Source organism: Trachemys scripta, chromosome 2 (genome assembly GCF_013100865.1).
Source record: "Trachemys scripta elegans isolate TJP31775 chromosome 2, CAS_Tse_1.0, whole genome shotgun sequence".
Lineage (NCBI taxonomy): Eukaryota > Metazoa > Chordata > Testudines > Emydidae > Trachemys > Trachemys scripta.
The window spans coordinates 126,452,627-126,471,086 of NC_048299.1; the positions used below are offsets into that span (position 1 = coordinate 126,452,627).

Here is an 18,460-nt window from a genome sequence, read left to right on the forward strand (position 1 = left end):
CAGGGCTGGGGCGAGCTCATCACACAGTCCCATGAATGTGGCTTTCCTCATCCAAAAGTTCTGCAGCCACTGCTCGTCATCCCAGTCGTGCATGACGATCCCACCTCTCGGTGCTTGTTTCCTGAGCCCAAAAGCAGCATTCCTCTGTGGTCAGCACCTCCGTGAATGCCACAAGCAATCTTGTGTCGTAGCTACTACGGGTGGCGAGATCAATTTCACACTCCTCTTGCCTTTGTAGTTTAAGAAATAATTCCACTGCCACTCGTGATGTGTTAGTCAGAGCGAGCAGCATACTGGAGGGAGAAGGGCTAGTTCAGTGGCTTGAGCATTGGCCTGCCAAACTCAGGGTTAAGAGCTCAATCCTTCAGGGGGCCATTTAGGGATCTGGGGCAAAAATCTGTCAGGGACGGTACTTGGTCTTGCTGTGAAGGCAGGGGACAGGATTCAATGACCTTTCAAGGTCCCTTCTAGCTCTATGAGATAGGTATATCTCCATATTAAAAATCCATTCCGGCAGAGTATACTCAGAGAGTACTCAAACTGTTTAAAGATGGCGCCAAATGTGGACAGAATCACAAGGCATTGGGACAGGACCCAGGATGCCCTGTGATCCCCTTTGCTTTCCCACAACTCGAAGAGGAAGAGATGCTTTGTGGAATAGCTCCCCAGAGTGCACTGCTCCAAATACCGCCACAAGTGCAAACATGCTATTGCACAGGCAGCTGACAGTGTGAACACACAACTGTTTCCCTTCAGCATTCTCTGAGCAATGCTGTAACTCTGCCAGTGTAGACCAACCCAAACCATTCTCTTTGAAAGTGAAACTCAATTCATTGTTCTTCTTGAGAACCGCAAGATAGAAACTAAGGCCTGGTCTACACTAGGCGTTTATGTCGAAGTTAGCGCCATTACATCGAATTAACCCTGCACCCGTCCACACTGCGATGCTATTTAGTTCGACATAGAGGTCTCTTTAATTCGACTTCTGTACTCCTCCCCGACGAGGGGAGTAGTGCTAAATTCGACATGGCCATGTCGAATTAGGCTAGGTGTGGATGGAAATCGACGCTAATAGCTCCGGGAGCTATCCCACAGTGCACCACTCTGTTGACGCTCTGGACAGCAGTACGAGCTCGGATGCTCTGACCAGCCACACAGGAAAAGCCCCGGGAAAATTTGAATTTGAATTCCTTTTCCTGTCTGGCCAGTTTGAATCTCATTTCCTGTCTGGACATCGTGGCGATCACAGCAGCACTGGCAACGATGCAGAGCTCTCCAGCAGTGATGGCCGTGCAGTCTGTGAATAGAAAGAGGGCCCCAGCATGGACTGATCGGGAAGTATTGGATCTCATCGCTGTGTGGGGCGATGAGTCCGTGCTTTCTGAGCTGCGCTCCAAGAAACGGAATGCAAAGATCTATGAGAAGATCTCTAAAGACATGTCAGAGAGAGGATACAGCCGGGATGTAACGCAGTGCCGCGTGAAAATCAAGGAGCTGAGACAAGGCTACCAGAAGACCAAAGAGGCAAACGGACGCTCCGGATCCCATCCCCAGACATCCCGTTTCTATGAGGCACTGCATTCCATCCTCGGTGCGGCCGCCACCACTACCCCACCACTGACCGTGGACTCTGAGGATGGGATATTGTCCACGGCCGGTTCCTCGCACATGTTAGCGGACGGGGAAGATGAGGAAGGAGATAAGGAGGACGAGGCAGTCGGCAGCGCTCACAACGCTGATTTCCCCGACAGCCAGGATCTCTTCATCACCCTTACAGAGATCCCCTACCAACCCTCCCCAGCCGTTACCCCGGACACAGAATCTGGTGAAGGATCATCCAGTAAGTGTTGTAAACATCTAAACATTTATTTTTAACAGAACAGGAATATTAACAATTAAAAGAATGGGTTGTTCATGATTAGTTTGCCCTAGGCACTTAACGGTTCAGTCATGGGCAGTGCAAGTTTTGAAAAAAAATCTAGCAATGTCCGGTTTTCCGTGATTGTCCTGCCCAAGCCGCTCTACTGTTTAGTCCCTGCTACTGCAGCTAGAGTAAGATGCGGTCTATATGTGCAGGGATAGAGCAGTAATCCTCCCGGGACATCTCGATGAAGCTCTCCTGGAGGTAATTGGAAAGCCGTTGCATGAGGTTCCTGGGGAGAGCGGCCTTATTGGGTCCTCCGAAGTACGACACGTTGCCGCGCCACGAGACTAGCAAGTACTCGGGAATCATTGCTCTGCACAGCAGGGCGGCATACGGCCCTGGTCTTTGGAGGCTTTCCCGGAGCATTCTCTCTCTCTCGCTGTCAGAGATCCTCATCAGGGTGATGTCGCCCATGGTGACCTGCTTTGAATTAGGTAGGGGAATGTTAGTGTTGGGACTGCTTGCTCGTTCCTTTACAGAACTGTAACCGCTGGTTTGCAGCCACGCGGTGGAGGCGGGAGAGGGGCTGCCGAAAGGGATCGTTCCTGGGGACAGCCGCGAGGGGGTGGGACAGGGGCAGAGTTCCCGCTTGCCGGATTGCTGGCAGCAGGTACTGACATTGCTTTAAATGTGAAATGAGGCCAGTGGTAATATAAAAGTTTTAAACTGCCACAAGTCTACGGCTTACCATGTCTGCCTGCAACAGAAATTCCGTTGTGCTGCCCCGCTTCTCAAATGTGCTGTGGAAGACCCCAGGCACTGAATGCGAAGGCCGAGAATTCGACCTTGTGCTGAGTGCGCATGTGATAGGTGCTGTGCATGGTCTTGTTCACAGAGAAAGACTATGTTCTTTGTTCACAACTACATTTATCTTTCTGAGGAATTCACTCCCTTTTTCCCATTCCCACAGCCACATCTGCGACTGTCTCACAACCTAGCCTGGCATCACACTCCCAGAGGCTAGCGAAGATTAGGCATAGGAAGAAGAGGACACGGGAGGACATGTTCTCTGAACTTATGGCCTGTTCCCAAGCCCAGGCAGCACAGCAGACCCAGTGGCGGGAGAAATTGACCCAAATGCAGCAAGCAAACATGGATCGGGAGGAGAGGTGGCGGCAGGAAGACCAGCAGGCGACTCAAACGCTGCTTGGACTACTGAGGGAGCAAACAGACACGCTCCGGCGCCTTGTGGATGTTCTGCAGGAACGGAGGCAGGAGGACAGAGCCCCGCTGCAGTCCATCTCTAACCGCCCTCCCCCGCCACCAAGTCCCATACCCACCTCACCCAAAGTGCAAAGAAGGAGAGGCGGCAGAGTCCCTGCTAACTCTCACTCCACCCCTGCAGAGAGCTCTAGTAGCAGAAGGCTCTCATTCCCCAAAACTTGAAAAGTTCTTTCCTTCCCGCCTGACACAAGCCCCCGTCCAAGTTTCACCTCCCAGTTCCATGTGTAGTTGATAATAAAAAATACGTTCATGTTAACTACTGTTTCAATCATGTTCTTTTGGAGGAGGAGGGGAAAGGGGGTTGGTAATTGGACAGGACAGTCACCTTTGGCAGGGTACATAGGCGGGGGCAGGCACAGCAGCAGGGCACATACACAGTGCAGTGATGCAGTGACTAGTTACCCTGGTTAGTCTGGGAGGTTGTTTTCATGTTATGTGGTGGGGGGTGGGTTGCTCTGTGACTTTGTGGCGGGGGAGGGCAGTTACAGATCTTAAGCGGCAGTCCTTATGCAGGATCACAGAGCCATGCAGCAGGGGATCTGTAATCGTCCTCCCCCTGCCACAAAGTCACATAGCCCCCCCATACACACAGTCCCGATCAGGAGGGGTGACAGGCTCCGTTGAAAGAACCATCCCACCGCAGCGGAGCCCGTCAATCCTTGAGTTTAGAAGCTTCATTCGCGTCACTACACTACACCCGCTCCGCACCACAGTCTGCGTCCCAGTTTTAAAAAATTCCCGCGAAAACAGTATTAAAAAAAACGGTGTGCATTAACAAAGTAGAACTATTTTTATTTCGAAACGTGTGTTGGAAGGGGGTGAAGGGGGTATGTAACTGGGTAGGATAGTCAACATTAACTGGGTAAAGAAACGGGGGCAGGTTCAGCTTCTCTGTACACAAACTTAAAAGTCACAGGTTACCCTGCTCACTCAGGAACTTTGCTTTCAAAGCCTCCCGGATGCACAGCGCTTCCCGCAGGTCTCTTCTAATCGCCCGGCTGTCTGGCTGAGCGTAATCAGCAGCCAGGCTATTTTCATCAACCTCCCACCCCGCCATAAAGGTCTCCCCCTTGCTCTCACAGAGATTGTGGAGCACACAGCAAGCTGCTATAACAATGGGGATATTGGTTTCGCTGAGATCACAGCGAGTCAGTAAGCTTCTCCATCTCCCCTTGAGACGGCCAAAAGCACACTCCACCACCATTCTGCACTTGCTCAGCCGGTAGTTGAAGAGTTCTTTTTCAGTGTCCAGGGCGCCAGTATAGGGCTTCATGAGCCAGGGCATTAGCGGGTAGGCTGGGTCCCCGAGGATGACTATAGGCATCTCCACATCCCCAACAGTTATTTTGTGGTCCGGGAAGTAAATACCTTGTTGCAGCCGTCTAAACAGACCAGAGTTCCTGAAAACACGAGCGTCATGAACCTTGCCCGGCCATCCCACGTAGATGTTGGTAAAACGTCCCCTGTGGTCCACCAGTGCTTGCAGCACCATGGAAAAATAGCCCTTTCGGTTAATGTACTGGGTGGCTTGGTGGTCCGGTGCCAGAATAGGGATGTGAGTTCCATCTATGGCCCCACCGCAGTTTGGGAATCCCATCGCTGCGAAGCCATCTATGATCGCCTCCACGTTTCCCAGGGTCACTACCTTTGGCAGCAGTACATCAACGATTGCCTTGGCTACTTGCATCACAACAACCCCCACGGTAGATTTGCCCACCCCGAACTGGTTCGCGACTGACCGGTAGCTGTCTGGCGTTGCAAGCTTCCAGAGGGCTATGGCCACTCGCTTCTGTACACTCAGTGCAGCTCGCAACCGGGTGTCATTGCGCTTCAGGGCAGGGGACAGCAACTCACAAAGTTCCAGGAAAGTTCCCTTCCGCATGCGAAAGTTTCGCAGCCACTGGGATTCATCCCAGACCTGCAGCACTATGCGGTCCCACCACTCAGTGCTTGTTTCCCGTGCCCAGAATCGCCGTTCCACGGCATCAACATGACCCATTGCCATCGTGATGTCCTCGGCGCTGGGTCCCCTGCTTTCTGAGAGGTCTGTGCTACTCTCAGACTTCAGGACATCACCGCGGTGCCGTAGCCTCCTCGCCTGACTTTTCTGCATCTGCCTCAGGGAAAGGTGTATGATAAGCTGCGAGGCGTTGAGAGCGGCCACAACTGCAGCGATGGTCGCAGCGTGCTCCATGCTCGCAGTGCTGTGGCATCCGCGCTGTCAATGACTGGAAAAGTGCGCGAACTGATTTCCCGCCGGCGCTTTCAGGGAGGGAGGGCGGGAGTGATGGACGGATGACGACAGTTACCCAAAAGCACCCTCGACACATTTTGTTACCCAGAAGGCATTGCCGGCTACACCCAGAATTCCAATGGGCAGAGGGGACTGCGGGAACTGTGGGATAGCTGACCACAGTGCACTGCTTCGAATGTCGACGCTTTCACCGTTAGTGTGGACTCACAAAGTCGAATTACTGTCCTTAGTGTGGACACAGACGTTCGACTTTGCAATATCGATTCCAAAAATTCGATGCAAGTAAATTCGAACTACTCTCGTAGTGTAGACAAGGCCTAAGCTCTGCTTCTGTAATCAGGACAACTCAAGTGGTCCCAATTTTGGGGGCCTAAAAGAACAAAGTAGTAAAATTGATTTTTTTAAATTTTCAGTTTTAACATTCTGTGGTGATATTAGTAACATAAAAAAATCTATTTGGTTGCAATAAGGTACAAGAATTTTAAAGGTGGTGACCATGTCCCTTAAGGAAACAGGTTCCAAATTACATTACAATCAATAGTTCCATTAGAAAGCCATTAAAAGGGACAGAACGCAAAACTCCATGCAAGCACAAAGATTCAAAACTTTTTCATTTGTGTTTCAAGTTGATATTGTTGCTATGAAAGAGCTCATTGGATGTTTCAGAGATACCACAATCTGAATAAACACAATGACTGAACAATCACATCACCCTGAGAGATTGTCAACATTCTGAAGACAAGTACAGTAACTCCTCACTTAAAGTCATCCTGGTTAACATTGTTACATTGCTGATCAATTAGGGAACATGCTTGTTTAAAGTTGTGCAATGCTCCCTTCTAATGTTGTTTGGCAGCCGCCTGCTTTGTCCACTGCTTGCAGGAAGAGCAGCCCATTGCAGCTAGCTGGTGGGGGCTTGGAACCAGGGTGGACCAGCAGCCCCCCATCAGCTCCCCATGCAGCAGCTGCGCAGCAGGCTAGCAATTGCAGCTGTCCCTCCCCCCACTGCCATGTACTGCTCCTGCCCTCTGCCTTGGAGCTGCTCCCCATGACTCCTGCTTGCTGTGCGGAGGGGGAGGGGGGGCGCAAGAGTGTGAGAGGAGGCGGGGGGGGGGCTAAAGTCAGGTTGCCCCTCCCCCCCCATCTTCCATAGTGCAGGGGGGACATATGACAGGGCTCAGGACGGAGGGAGCTTGTTCTGGCAGCAGCTGTAGTATCTGCAAGCTGATCTAATTAACAAGGCAGTGTACTTAAAGGGGAAATGCGCATCTCTCTCTCACACACACACACACACACACACACAGAGTGTGTCTGCAATGCGGTCTCCCTTCCCTCCATTCCTGCTGCCTTGTAGAGTGAGAGAGTTAACCCTTGAAGGCTCAGCCAATTGCTAGTTCATCATTTAGCAGTAAGGCATTCCCCTGGGAAATATCCCACCCTCTGACTCCTCCACCTCAACCAAACTTCACAATCATCATCACTAGTACCAGTATTAAATTATTTGTTTAAAACTTAGAGAGAGTGTATTATATATAGTCTTTTGTCTGGTGAAAAAAATTCCCTGGAACCTAACCCCCTCATTTACATTAATTCTTATGGGGAAATTGGATTCGCTTAACGTCTCATTTTTCAAGAACATAACTACAACGTTAAGTGAGGAGTTACTGTATGCACTGCCCATATCTATATTGTAGATGGGGGGAGGGATAGCTCAGTGGTTTGAGCATTGGCCTGCTAAACCCAGGGTTGTGAGTTCAATCCTTGAGGGGGCCGCTTAGGGATCTGGGGCAAAAATCAGTACTTGGTCCTGCTAGTGAAGGCAGGGGGCTGGACTCAATGATCTTTTGAGGTCCCTTTCAGCTCTATGAGATAGGTATATCTCCATATATTACTTATTCTGGGGACAGAGAGATTAAGGAGAAGTTTGTATCATAGCAAGTAATGCTGATCTCTGAATTCTGGAAATAAACCAAAAGGGCCTGTGGATGAACAGGGCTTTTCACAAGTTAGAACTGTGAAAAAAAATATATTCCCATGTTGTCCCTATAGAGCATGTATCGGGGAGGGCAATGCAAAAATGTTGGGATAAATTTTTAAAAACTGACACAAGGCAACAGCAGTTTGATTACGGGATGTATTTGTTTGTTTTTTAACTAGATTTTTTCCTTAAACTATTAAATCAAAACCTTTAAAATATACCCTAATTTAACAATGGAGAACAATTTAAGAGACAGTTACAAGGCAAAACTAAAGCAACCATGATTGGCAACACACTTAAAAAAATTTTATCAGTTTACTATTTCTCAAAATTTATATTAAGAATGATTGGATTATCTTTAAAACATAAAACGTATAAACGCCTACAATAGTGAACATTGTTTATGTCAAATAATGAAGATTTTACTAGTGAATGCAAAGAAATGACAAACTCCTGCTACTCTTTTATGATGCAAACTATTAAAGAGACCGCTTGCATTAGCAAATAACCTCAGGGCCTACAACACGCCATCCAGCATTAACATCTCCTCTTAACTTAGCTTATAAAGACAATTAGCCCCATTAATACCTCCCACAATGGGCTTGGAGATAGGAATCAATAGAGATAGAAAAAAGGTGCAATAAAAACAAAAACTAGGTTACAGAAGATAAGTTGTTTGAGGAACCACAGAACAGGAAGCATGACAGTATATTTTTTATTTGAGATTAAAACAAATATCAAAGCTTATTGCTTTGTATGTTATTTCTTGTCTATAACAACCGTGTACTAGCACAAAAGTAAACATATCTACTAGGAAGAACTGGAACAAACAAAAAGATTTTTTGTTTTAATCCCCATCTGAAAGAAAATAGTACAAAGATATAAGGTAAGTCCCACAATTCTTACTCACATGACTATTCTTTACTCAGACAAATAGCTGTATTGAACTTTTTTTTATTTACTTTAATTCACAAGCCTAAAGGAGGTGTAGTAGGTTACTGTACTTTTGTCAGGTTACAAGCATTCACTATACTGTCTATTTCGACACCATTCTTTACAACCAAATAGCAAACAAAAGATCAAGTTACTCCTTTTAGCACTAAATTTGGTTGGGTCATGCTCTTTCTTCTTTTATTACACAGTCAGGCTATTGGTCACTGTTCTCTGCTGGTTTATTACTGGGAGTATTCACACAACAACAAAAACACCCCACCATTTTAATCTGTGTTCTGACTAGTGTTGTAAGTTTTCTTTGGCAGTGTGGAAGAAAGAGAACCAACCAAGTGCCATAGTAGTCTATGAACTTCCAAGATTTTAAGTTTAAAAGCAGTAATTTTTTTGTGCCCCAAAATCTTACATAACTTTCTGACCCAATCGCTAAACTCAGTTTCCTTGTGTTTCTACTTTTTTTGAAATCTGCCTCAAGCTGCAAAGAGAGGATCAGCAAGGGAGGCCACCTAGTTCTAGGTGTGATGTAAGCAAGGAAAGTCCAAGTGCCTCTTATGAACCCTTTGGAAAAAAAAAAAAAGCAGGGTTCCATTTGTTCAGTTTCTGGAGTAAAAGCCTGATTTGATTTTAACGGCAATACCTTGCGTTCTCCCCAAGAGGCAGGAAAGATCATGTATTTTTAATACAGGGCGCAAGGACTGTTGTATGTTCCTTGACAAGCAAGATTGTTCCAGATATACTGTTGGATTGTTTAGGCAAAGCTCTAAAATAGGAATGCTTGTTGGAGATCTAGAACCAGTACAGATTCTAGTTTTATTCAACCATTACTCAGTGCATGGGCTTGTTTTGTAGCTGTGGGCCATTTGTTGAAGTCTGAGAGATATTGTGCTAACATATTTGATTCTTCTTCTTGATATCTACCAGAGGTTCCCCAGTAATCTCAACTCCATTACTATTCACAGCTTAGTACATTTAGGTTGTTGATATGCAAAGTCTGGGCCTAATCTTGTATTCACTGGGCACCCACAAGTCTGAATGAAGTCACTGGGTGCCCAGGAACTCTAATGTAGGCCCTAAAGTCTTAGCATTTGACAGTTTTCCTTGCAAGTAACTTTGAATATTTATGATATGTATTTAAAATTAATTTCACACAAACTATATGGTAATGATTCCAGCCCAAGGTTAAATTGAACTGACATGAGGAAAAGAAATGCATCCTATTAAAAGTTCATTAAATATACTCTTACTTTGTATGTTTTTGGGTCAGCATTTATTAAGTTAATATTGAGAGAAAAATGAAAAGTTTGGAAACTTTAAAATGTTACTAGATACATCTTTATTGTTTCCTGTCAGTATTCTAGCAGGTAGTTGGAATTAAAAAAATGTTTTAGTGCAGAGTTTCAAAAATACACTGTCTCCACACACACACCACAATTCTTCACTTACTCATTTCTTTTAACATCAACAGGGTAACTATGACATCATAATTACATTCTTTACAGTGAGTGTGAAATCACCAACCAACACAGCTTCAAATATAATATAGATACACTAAACTTACCGACAGATACCCAGATATATAGAGAGACCTCAACTTGAAATCTAAACAGTCTTTTTTTTTTTTAAATGAAAGAGTTCAGAGTAACGTCAGGCACTGTTCCCAATGTCCCCAGCTCCAATTCATGGTTTTATCATTTTATTAACCCCCCTCTTTTCAAATACTTCGTCTGGCCCTATTGCTATGTGAAAGGCCCACAAACGGGGAAATTGAGCAACTATGAGGACCTGGTGAGGCCAGGTCCACCAGTGATACATGTGAATATGCTGAACTTGTGAAGCCTCTCCTAATAATTATTTTCCAAGGTCAAAATCTTGCCTTTGGTTATGAGCACCCAACTCCCAATTAATGGAATTGTGCCTGTGTATAACTATGGGCAGAATCTGGCTCACAGTCAAGTCTTAATTATTTTTACTTTACATATTTTTTCTGAACTATTAGAGTAAACCCCAGTGGGTCCCTTTACGTCATTAAGTGTAGTAAAACAATAAGTTCTCTTAAGCACGGTGTAATAAAATAAGACTCCTCTATTGACAACTTGGTAGGGCTAGTTCCTAGCAACGTAATTTAAAAATGCTATCCCATTTATCTATATATAGTTTCTGTCAGGAATCAGGGCCTGCTGCAGACCCAGTTCCTGGACAAATCTAACCAGTGCGGCTGGCCTGTACTAGGCTGCCTGATTGGTGGGAAGAGTCAGCAGACCGGCTCTTAAGTACTGCTACAGTAGTTCAGTTGCTGCTCAAAGCATTTATCCCTGGCTGAGATGTCTCATGGCCCCACCTTTGTCCCATTCCAGGTAACTTGGCTCTGACCCTGGGATCCTGTTCCTGGCTACCAACTGTTGCTCTAACCACTAGACATGACCACCCATGTCTGGTCTCCAACAATCTCTTGTTAAAACCACAAATCTCTATTTTAATGTTAGTTTGTAAATTACCACTTCAATATTTTTTTAAATCATGAAACTAGATAGCTCAGCATTTAGAGAATTAGGTCCTGATATCGGGTACACCACTGACAATCTACTGGATCACTAGCGTCAATGGAATTACTGTGGATTTTCTCCAGTGTTAGAAGAGATGGAAATACGGCCCGCAGCCTCTCACCTCTGTCAATGGTTCAAAACCATCCTCTGTTAGAAGTGTCTCAAAGTCTATAAGCAGACAACTGTTCAGGGGCTCAGACAAAATGAACCAGTGGTCTAATTTCAAGGCCTAGTAAATAGATGTCCATGCAACAATGGAATTGCTGTAAGTCTCAACAGAGATGCCAAAATCTGAATAGGCACAATGATTAAACAACCTCTTCACCTTTAGAGTAGGTGCCTCAAAAAACAAACCACAAAAAGTTTAAGCACCATGTCAGTAAGATAAGGGGAAGCTTGCACTCCCGATGTCTCTGTTGTAGCTGTTCTAGGGACAGAGAGAGGTTAAAAGACAAATGTAGTCTCTGTGCTGTCACTCACACCTTCCACAAGTATTACAGTAAAAACACTTAATGCCAGCCAATCAGCTGAAACTTGTTCTTAATTTGTCATTATACCATATATGTTGCTTGTTTCCAATTGGAGCTGCTGGGTGCTCAATCAACACTTCTGAAAAAACAGGTCCCTTATTTACATGCCTAAAAATAGATTTTGAAAACAAATATTGGAAAAAACCCATCCTTCACCCCACCTTTTTTTTTTTTTTTAATATATAAATACTTTGGACACAAGTGTTAGCAAAACCAAAACGTCAAACAGTCTGACTAAAAATTTCTTCCACTGTTCAACTTTTTACTCTCTTGGCTCCTTGATGTTTTCATTTTCCTAATTCTCTAGACAGCATCTTCCATACAATGCATAATTTGAATTTCTGATGTTTTGTTTTATTTTACAAAAAAAACCCTACACATGAACATTCACTTTTCAGACTCCATATACATCATAAAGCAGCAAAATAGAACCCAAATTTGCTTAAATTAATCGACGTCTACCTTTGGGACATAGTGTCTTTATACAATAATTAAATATTCTATTTTGTCACTGAGGTCACGGACTCCGTGATTATAACGGACCTTTGTGACTTCTTCAGCTTCAGCCCCCTTCAGTAGCTGTCAGCCCGACCTCCCACTCCCCCAATGCCCCTACGGACAGGTCACGGGCTTCTGGGAATGTCTGTTTATTGCCCATAACCAGTCCATGACTCATGAAAAATTCCTGAGACAAAATCTTAAACATTAACAATAATGGTACTGCAAGACTCTAAAATTATAATTTTATTCAAACTGGCTTGAAGACAGAATTATTAAACGAACCCAGTGAATAAAAGGTTGCCAAGAAACACTGAGCTGAAACTTTAGTGCCATTTAAAAAACAAAACAAAACAAAAACAAAACAAACCTCTCTCTCTCTCTGGAAGAAGACATTTTAAAGATTGCTGCTCACCTAGGATCCAAAGCACCCCTTTGAGAGAGAGCTGAGTGAGGAGTGCAGGAAGAATTGCTTATTGTGGGTGATAATAAAAGCCCACTATGCAGAGTGGGGCTCTGGAGGGGATGCAATGATGCTCAGATGTAGCCACATTGCATGATTGTGTAGGAACCCCACAGACCTAAGTGTAGGGGTTAATGCTGCTCCTAAAAAGTATTAATTTCTGCTCCCTGTTTATCCTCAAACTGGCATTGTTGTGCCAACACCAACAGAAGAGTCTCGTGACCTGGCAATAAAGCAGCCCTTTTTTATTATTATTTGCATCATCACAGCCCTTCCCCCCCTCCAGTCTCCACAATTTATTAGGGCTAGAAACACTGGGTCTGATTCTCTGCTGCCTTAAAACCTGTACTGTCATGTACACCTGTGTAAAAATGTGTAAAAGCACTACTAAATCACAACAGTGCACTGTTTTACACTCAAGTCACACTGGTGCAAATGGCAAAACAAGGTAGTGAAGAATTAGGCCCCATGTTTCCAGCTTCTCATTTTGTCCCTTCCCCATGAAGGGAGCACACGATTAAGGCAACACTAGAAGGCTGTTTCTCGGCCCCTCCTCCATCCTCTTTCCATGGGTTTTTCTGCCTAAGGGTAAAAATATCTCCCTCAACAGGAAAAAAAAAACCCACAGAGATAAAGCTCATCAACTAACCTGGGAAGTCAAATAGCATGCACCCAGTCAGGCATTACTTGCCTGTACAAAACTTATCTGGGAAAAGAAGAAAGTGAGCCTTGTTTCTAGCGCAGACTGCTCAGGACAACAAAAAAGTGCAATGAGAGCACAAGCTAGAACTGAAGATTTGAAGGGGGGGGGCACGGCTGCTCGGTAATGGCATTGAGCAAGAGGAGTCAATTAGGCCTTTGTTTTGAACAACAAGTGTTTAAGTCTGATAAAATACCTAGCTCTACCTACACCTGGCCACCTATCCGCTAAGAATCGGGGGGGGGGGGGGGGGGCAGTGCTCTACTTTTTCAAATCGCTGTGCGGACAGTAACTAACATGCTGACAAGTTCGCACGTTTGTTACCATCGAAAGGCCAAAAGGCGCCCCCGGCTGCCTAGCGCTTGAACAAATCCCGCCTGCAGATTTACAGAGCTGCAAGCGGTGCCTACGTGGCCACTGGGGTGACAAAGTCCCACCTCAGCAGCAGCAATAACAACAACAACGCAGCAGCCAGGCGCTGGGTTTGGTCGCAAGGCAGCGAGCTGCTGCGCGCTCCGCTCCGCTCGGCCCGGGGCCCCGGCTGCTGGCGGGGCTGGGCCCAAATCATGTCATGCCCGGGCCTGGGGCAGCGCGAGGATTTGGCCTGGGCGAGGACAGCAGGCGCTTGGCCCCGCAGCTGGCGCGTGCCGGCCTCGGCCCCGCACAACCCCCCGCCCCCGCCCCCGCCAAGCGCCCCGAGCGGCTCCCTTCGCTCCCCGCCGCCGGGGGAGGGGGGGCAGTACCGGCAGGGGGGTGTCCGGCCCGAGTCTCGGCTCGCTCCTGGTCAGGCGAAGACATCGTGCTCGGCGCCCCGCGACTGGCTGCGCAGGGCCGGGGACTGGCTGCCACGGGCGCCGCCCCCAGGCTCCGCCCGCGCTGCCAACGTGGCCGGGCGCTGATGTCAGGACGCCCGGCCCCAGCAGCGCGAGGCGAGGGGCGGACCCGCTGCGGCACAGGCTCGCGCCCGCCCGCGACAGCCTCCCGCAGGCTCCAGCGCCGGGGCCGGGCGGGAGCAGAGCGGGGAACAGGGTAAAGAGGCGGATTAGACTGAAAAGCAGCTGATAAAAAAAAATCCAAAGCAGAACTACACCCAATACATCTGCTCCTGGGCCTGAACTGCTGCCCCCGGCTTGGTTACATGCGATTAACTAATAGGCGGGTAGTAGGGGGCAGGGTGTTTTCCCTCTGGAGTTTTCATAGCAGGAGGTACGGTTTTCATCCAAGGATGGGGTCTACACTGTGTAGAGGGATCAATTCAGATCTACATTTTTGTAATTGGATGCGCTGTCCTTCCCCCCCGAATATAATCAGGTTTTAAATGCTTAGCGTTTATCTGCCAGAGCCCCTCATACTTCCCACCCTGCACATCATTCAGGGGTTATGCTCTGAGTATGGTGACCGAGCACCTCCCAGTCTAATGTGATTTCTCTGCTAGGCCCCTACCGTAGACAGACTAGGCCAAGGCTACACTAAACAGTAAAGTTGATCCAGCTGCAGCACTCAGGCATGTGAAGCAATGTACTTAAGCTAACCTAACCCTCACATGCTAGTGTAACCCACACACCTCCTGGGTGTGTGGTGTTCTGTCCCCTCTAGTAGCACGGAGACCACTTAGAGATTGAGTCTGCTACAGCCCTAGCTAAGGGCCATGTGGCATTTAGCTCATGCAGTAGAGGCTCATACACTAACCAGTCTTGAAAAAAGAAGAACAGGAGTACTTGTGGCCTGCCGCAAACGGGTCTGTCAGTGTTACCCTAGCTAAAAGAATTTTTGTGTCAGCCTAGCTCCTGCCTCTTAGGGAGATGGATTAACTACAGGGATGGGAGAGATCCCCTCCTGCAGCTGTAGTGAATGGCTACACTGACTTGCTTCAGTTAAGTATAGACATAGCCTAAGGGTATGTCTACACAACAAGCACTCCTGCAGCATTCCAGCTGTGCTGCTGTATTATAGACCAGGGGTGGGCAAACTTTTTGGCTCAAGGGCCATATCTGGGTATGGAAATTGTGTGGCAGGCCATGAATGCTCACGAAATTGAGGGTTGGGATGTGACGTTGTGCAGTCTATATGGTTTTATAAAAACTTGATAGTAAGTCAATATAATGTAACAGATAGTTTTAGAGAAAATACGGTAATAAGTGAATGTAACGTAACTGGGATATGCTTCATGCAAAAGGTCTCTTGTAAGGTATCATTACAAAGCTTATAAGCTACTGAGTGTGATCATCTGATTTGTATAAATGTACCACTCTTGTATCTAAAACTAGAAATATAAAATGTAACTCTGAGGGCCTATTGTAATTGTGTAAAGTGTGGACCATTAATGATGGTTTGGAATCTTGATGACTCCCATTGTCTGCAGATGGCTGTATTTACCTGTGAGTCTTCCTGTATATGTGTGTGCTGGCAAGTGAGTAATGAAGTCTTGCAGTGACATGTGATCATGTCACCTGAACTGGAATCCATCTTTAACCTGGTGCTTTTCCAGTGAGGGGGGGTGGAAACCCAGAGAGACAAAGAGTTCCCGCCTTATGCAAAAGATATATAAAGGGGTGGAAGAGAACAGAGAGGAAGAGGAGCCATCATGAAGAATCCCCTAGCTATCACCTGAGCTGTAACAAGAGCTGTACCAGGGGAAAGAATTGTGCCCAGGCCTGGAAGGTGTCCAGTCTGAGAAAAACTTACTGAAACATCTCTGAGGGTGAGAGTATCTGTATTTAGTTTGATTAGACATAGATTTGCGCATTTTATTTTATTTTGCTTGGTGACTTACTTTGTCCTGTCTGTTACTACTTTGAACCACTTAAATCCTACTGTCTGTATTTAATAAAATCACTTTCTATTTAGTAATTCACTCAGAGTATGTATTAATACCTGGGGGAGCAAACAACTGTGCATATCTCTCTATCAGTGTTATAGAGGGCGAACAATTTATGAGTTTGCCCTGCATAAGCTTTATACAGGGTAAAACGGATTTATCTGGGTTTAGACCCCATTGGGAGTTGGGCATCTGAGTGCTAAAGACAAGCACGCTACTGTGAGCTGTTTTCAGGTAAACTTGCAGCTTTGGAACAAGTGATTCAGACCCTGGATCTGTGTCTGGTGCCAAACAGGAGTGTCTGGCTCAGCAAGACAGGGTGCTGGAGTCCTGAGCTGGCAGGGAAAACAGAAGCAGGGGTAGTCTTTGCACATCGGGTGGCAGCTCCCAAGGGGGTTTCTGTGATCCAACCCGTCACAATAGACATAGCCTAAGGGTATGTCTACACAACAAGCACTCCTGCAGCATTCCAGCTGTGCTGCTGTATTATAGACCAGGGGTGGACAAAGTTTTTGGCTCAAGGGCCATATCTGGGTATGGAAATTGTGTGGCAGGCCATGAATGCTCACGAAATTGGGGGTTGGGATGTGGGAGTGGGTGCAGGCTCTGGGGTGGGGCCAGAAATGAGTTCAGAGTGCAGGAGGGGGCTTTGGGCTAGGGGTGAGGGCTCTGGCTGGGGGTGTGGGCTCTGGGGTGCAGGAGGATGGAAGCAAGGGGTTTGGGGGCAGGAGGGCAATCAGGGCTGGGGCAGAGGGTTGGGGCACTGGAGGGCATCAAGGGTGCAGGCTCCGGGTAGCACTTACCTCAAGCAGCTCCTGGAAGCAGCAGCATGTCCCCCTCTGGCTCCTACACAGAGGCGTGGCCAGGCAGCTCTACACACAGCCCCATCTGCAGGCAACATCCCTGCAGCTCCCTTTGTCCATGGTTGCTGGCCAATGGAAGCTGCAGGGGTGGCACTTGAGATGGGTACAGTGTGCAGAGCCCCCTGGGTGCTCTTATGCATAGGAGCCAGAGAGGGGACATGCTGCTGCTTCTAAGGGAGCCGTGGGAAGCCACAGTACACGTGGAGCGAGGAAAGCCCTGGAGCCCGCTCCCCGGCAGGAGCTCAAGGGCCAGATTAAAATGTCTGAAGGGCCGGATGCGGCCCCCGGGCCATAGTTTGCCCACCCCTGGTATAGGCAGTACAGTGACAGAAGTAATTTTTCCATTACTGTAGAAAGTCTACCCCCCTTGAGAGGCATTAAGCAAGGTCAACTGGAAGTATTCTTTCACCTAGCTGCAACTACAGTGGGGTTAGATTGACCTAACTACATTGCACCGGATGAAACTTTTTCCACAGCCCTTTTTCCTCAGCAATGTAGCTAGGTCAACCTAGATTGCATCCAGCCTAAGTGATTTCCCCAGGGCAACACAGGAAGCCTGTGGCAGAGCAGGGATTGAACTCACGAACTAAACCTGAGTCAGGGCCTTATCCCAGTACTTAAGTCACCTTTCTGTGCACCAGACTTCCTTCCAAAGACAGGAGGCAGACAAATTTTGCTCTGAAGCCCTCCCCTGTTTGATGCAAAGGCCATGAAGCTGCCAAGGTCTGTCTGTGACTTTCAGATTAAATTGGAATTTTTCACAATTTTGATTGCCCCCCCCACCCGCTTCTTTAACAGTGATATTTTTGCCAGTGTCAAATATTAGCCATATATCAATGTTAATTGCTTTGCTAAACAACTGTTCTGGCCACTCCATTTTCCCCCTTCTGACAACATGTAATATGAATAGGCTTAAAAGGATTACATTTATCAGCCAACATCAATTTCACTATACTCACTAACCAACAAAATATATTTCCATTGCCTATCAGCAAATTTAAGTTATCAAAGTAAGAAAAAAAAATCTGCTTGAGAACTTAGTTTGATTCAATCACATGTTTGTGTTTTAACAGTTATAAAGCTTTAACTAGTTGAATCTCACCATTTAGTCATTAAATTGTTGTCAGCCCCACCTCCCCCGCAGCCAATTACCCACAGTTGTGAACATTTAAAATAAACAGAAATGCTTAGAAATAAACATCTAATTTTAAGGCCAGAAAGGACCATCATGATCATTAGTCTGACCTCCTACACAATGCAGGCCACAAAGCCCACCCACACCTGTAATAGGCTCATAACCTCTTGCTCAGTTATTGCTCAGTCCACAAATCTTGATTTCATGACAAAGTTAGTGAATCCAGCATTTCCTCTAGTTTCAAGCCAGCAAGTGACCAGTGCCCCCCACTGCTGAGGAAGGGGGGTGGGGTGGGGGGGGAGTCAGAGACCTTGGGAATATTCCTTCCCAGTCCCAAATATGGCAATCATTTAGACCTTGAGCATGTTGGCAAAACCCACCAGCCAGACACCTGTAAAAGACTATAGTAACTCCCATGTCTCATCTCCAGCTGTTGTAGATGTTTGCTAATAGCAGTCATGGATGGGCCATATGCCAGTGTAGGGCATCTCATCATACCATCCCCTCCATAAACTTATCAAGTTCAGTCTTAAAACAAGTTACATTTTTTGCACCCTCTACTCCCCTTGGAAGGCTATT

At 46.7% G+C, this 18,460-nt stretch overlaps 1 protein-coding gene across 3 annotated transcripts in view; it reads right to left on the minus strand.

Annotated features, from left to right (window-relative positions):
- DAP (death associated protein) overlaps nt 1–18,460 on the minus strand; it is a 116,581-nt gene that overhangs the window by 90,570 nt on the left and 7,551 nt on the right. The window contains exon 1 of one of the 3 annotated variants that reach the window (XM_034761540.1): nt 13,809–13,967. The exons of the other annotated variants lie outside the window; for them this stretch is intronic. Coding sequence (XP_034617431.1) covers nt 13,809–13,863 — 55 coding nt within the window. The 5' untranslated portion in view covers nt 13,864–13,967. Of the gene's footprint in view, nt 1–13,808; nt 13,968–18,460 lie in introns of those variants that run through there. 3 annotated transcript variants of the gene reach the window in all.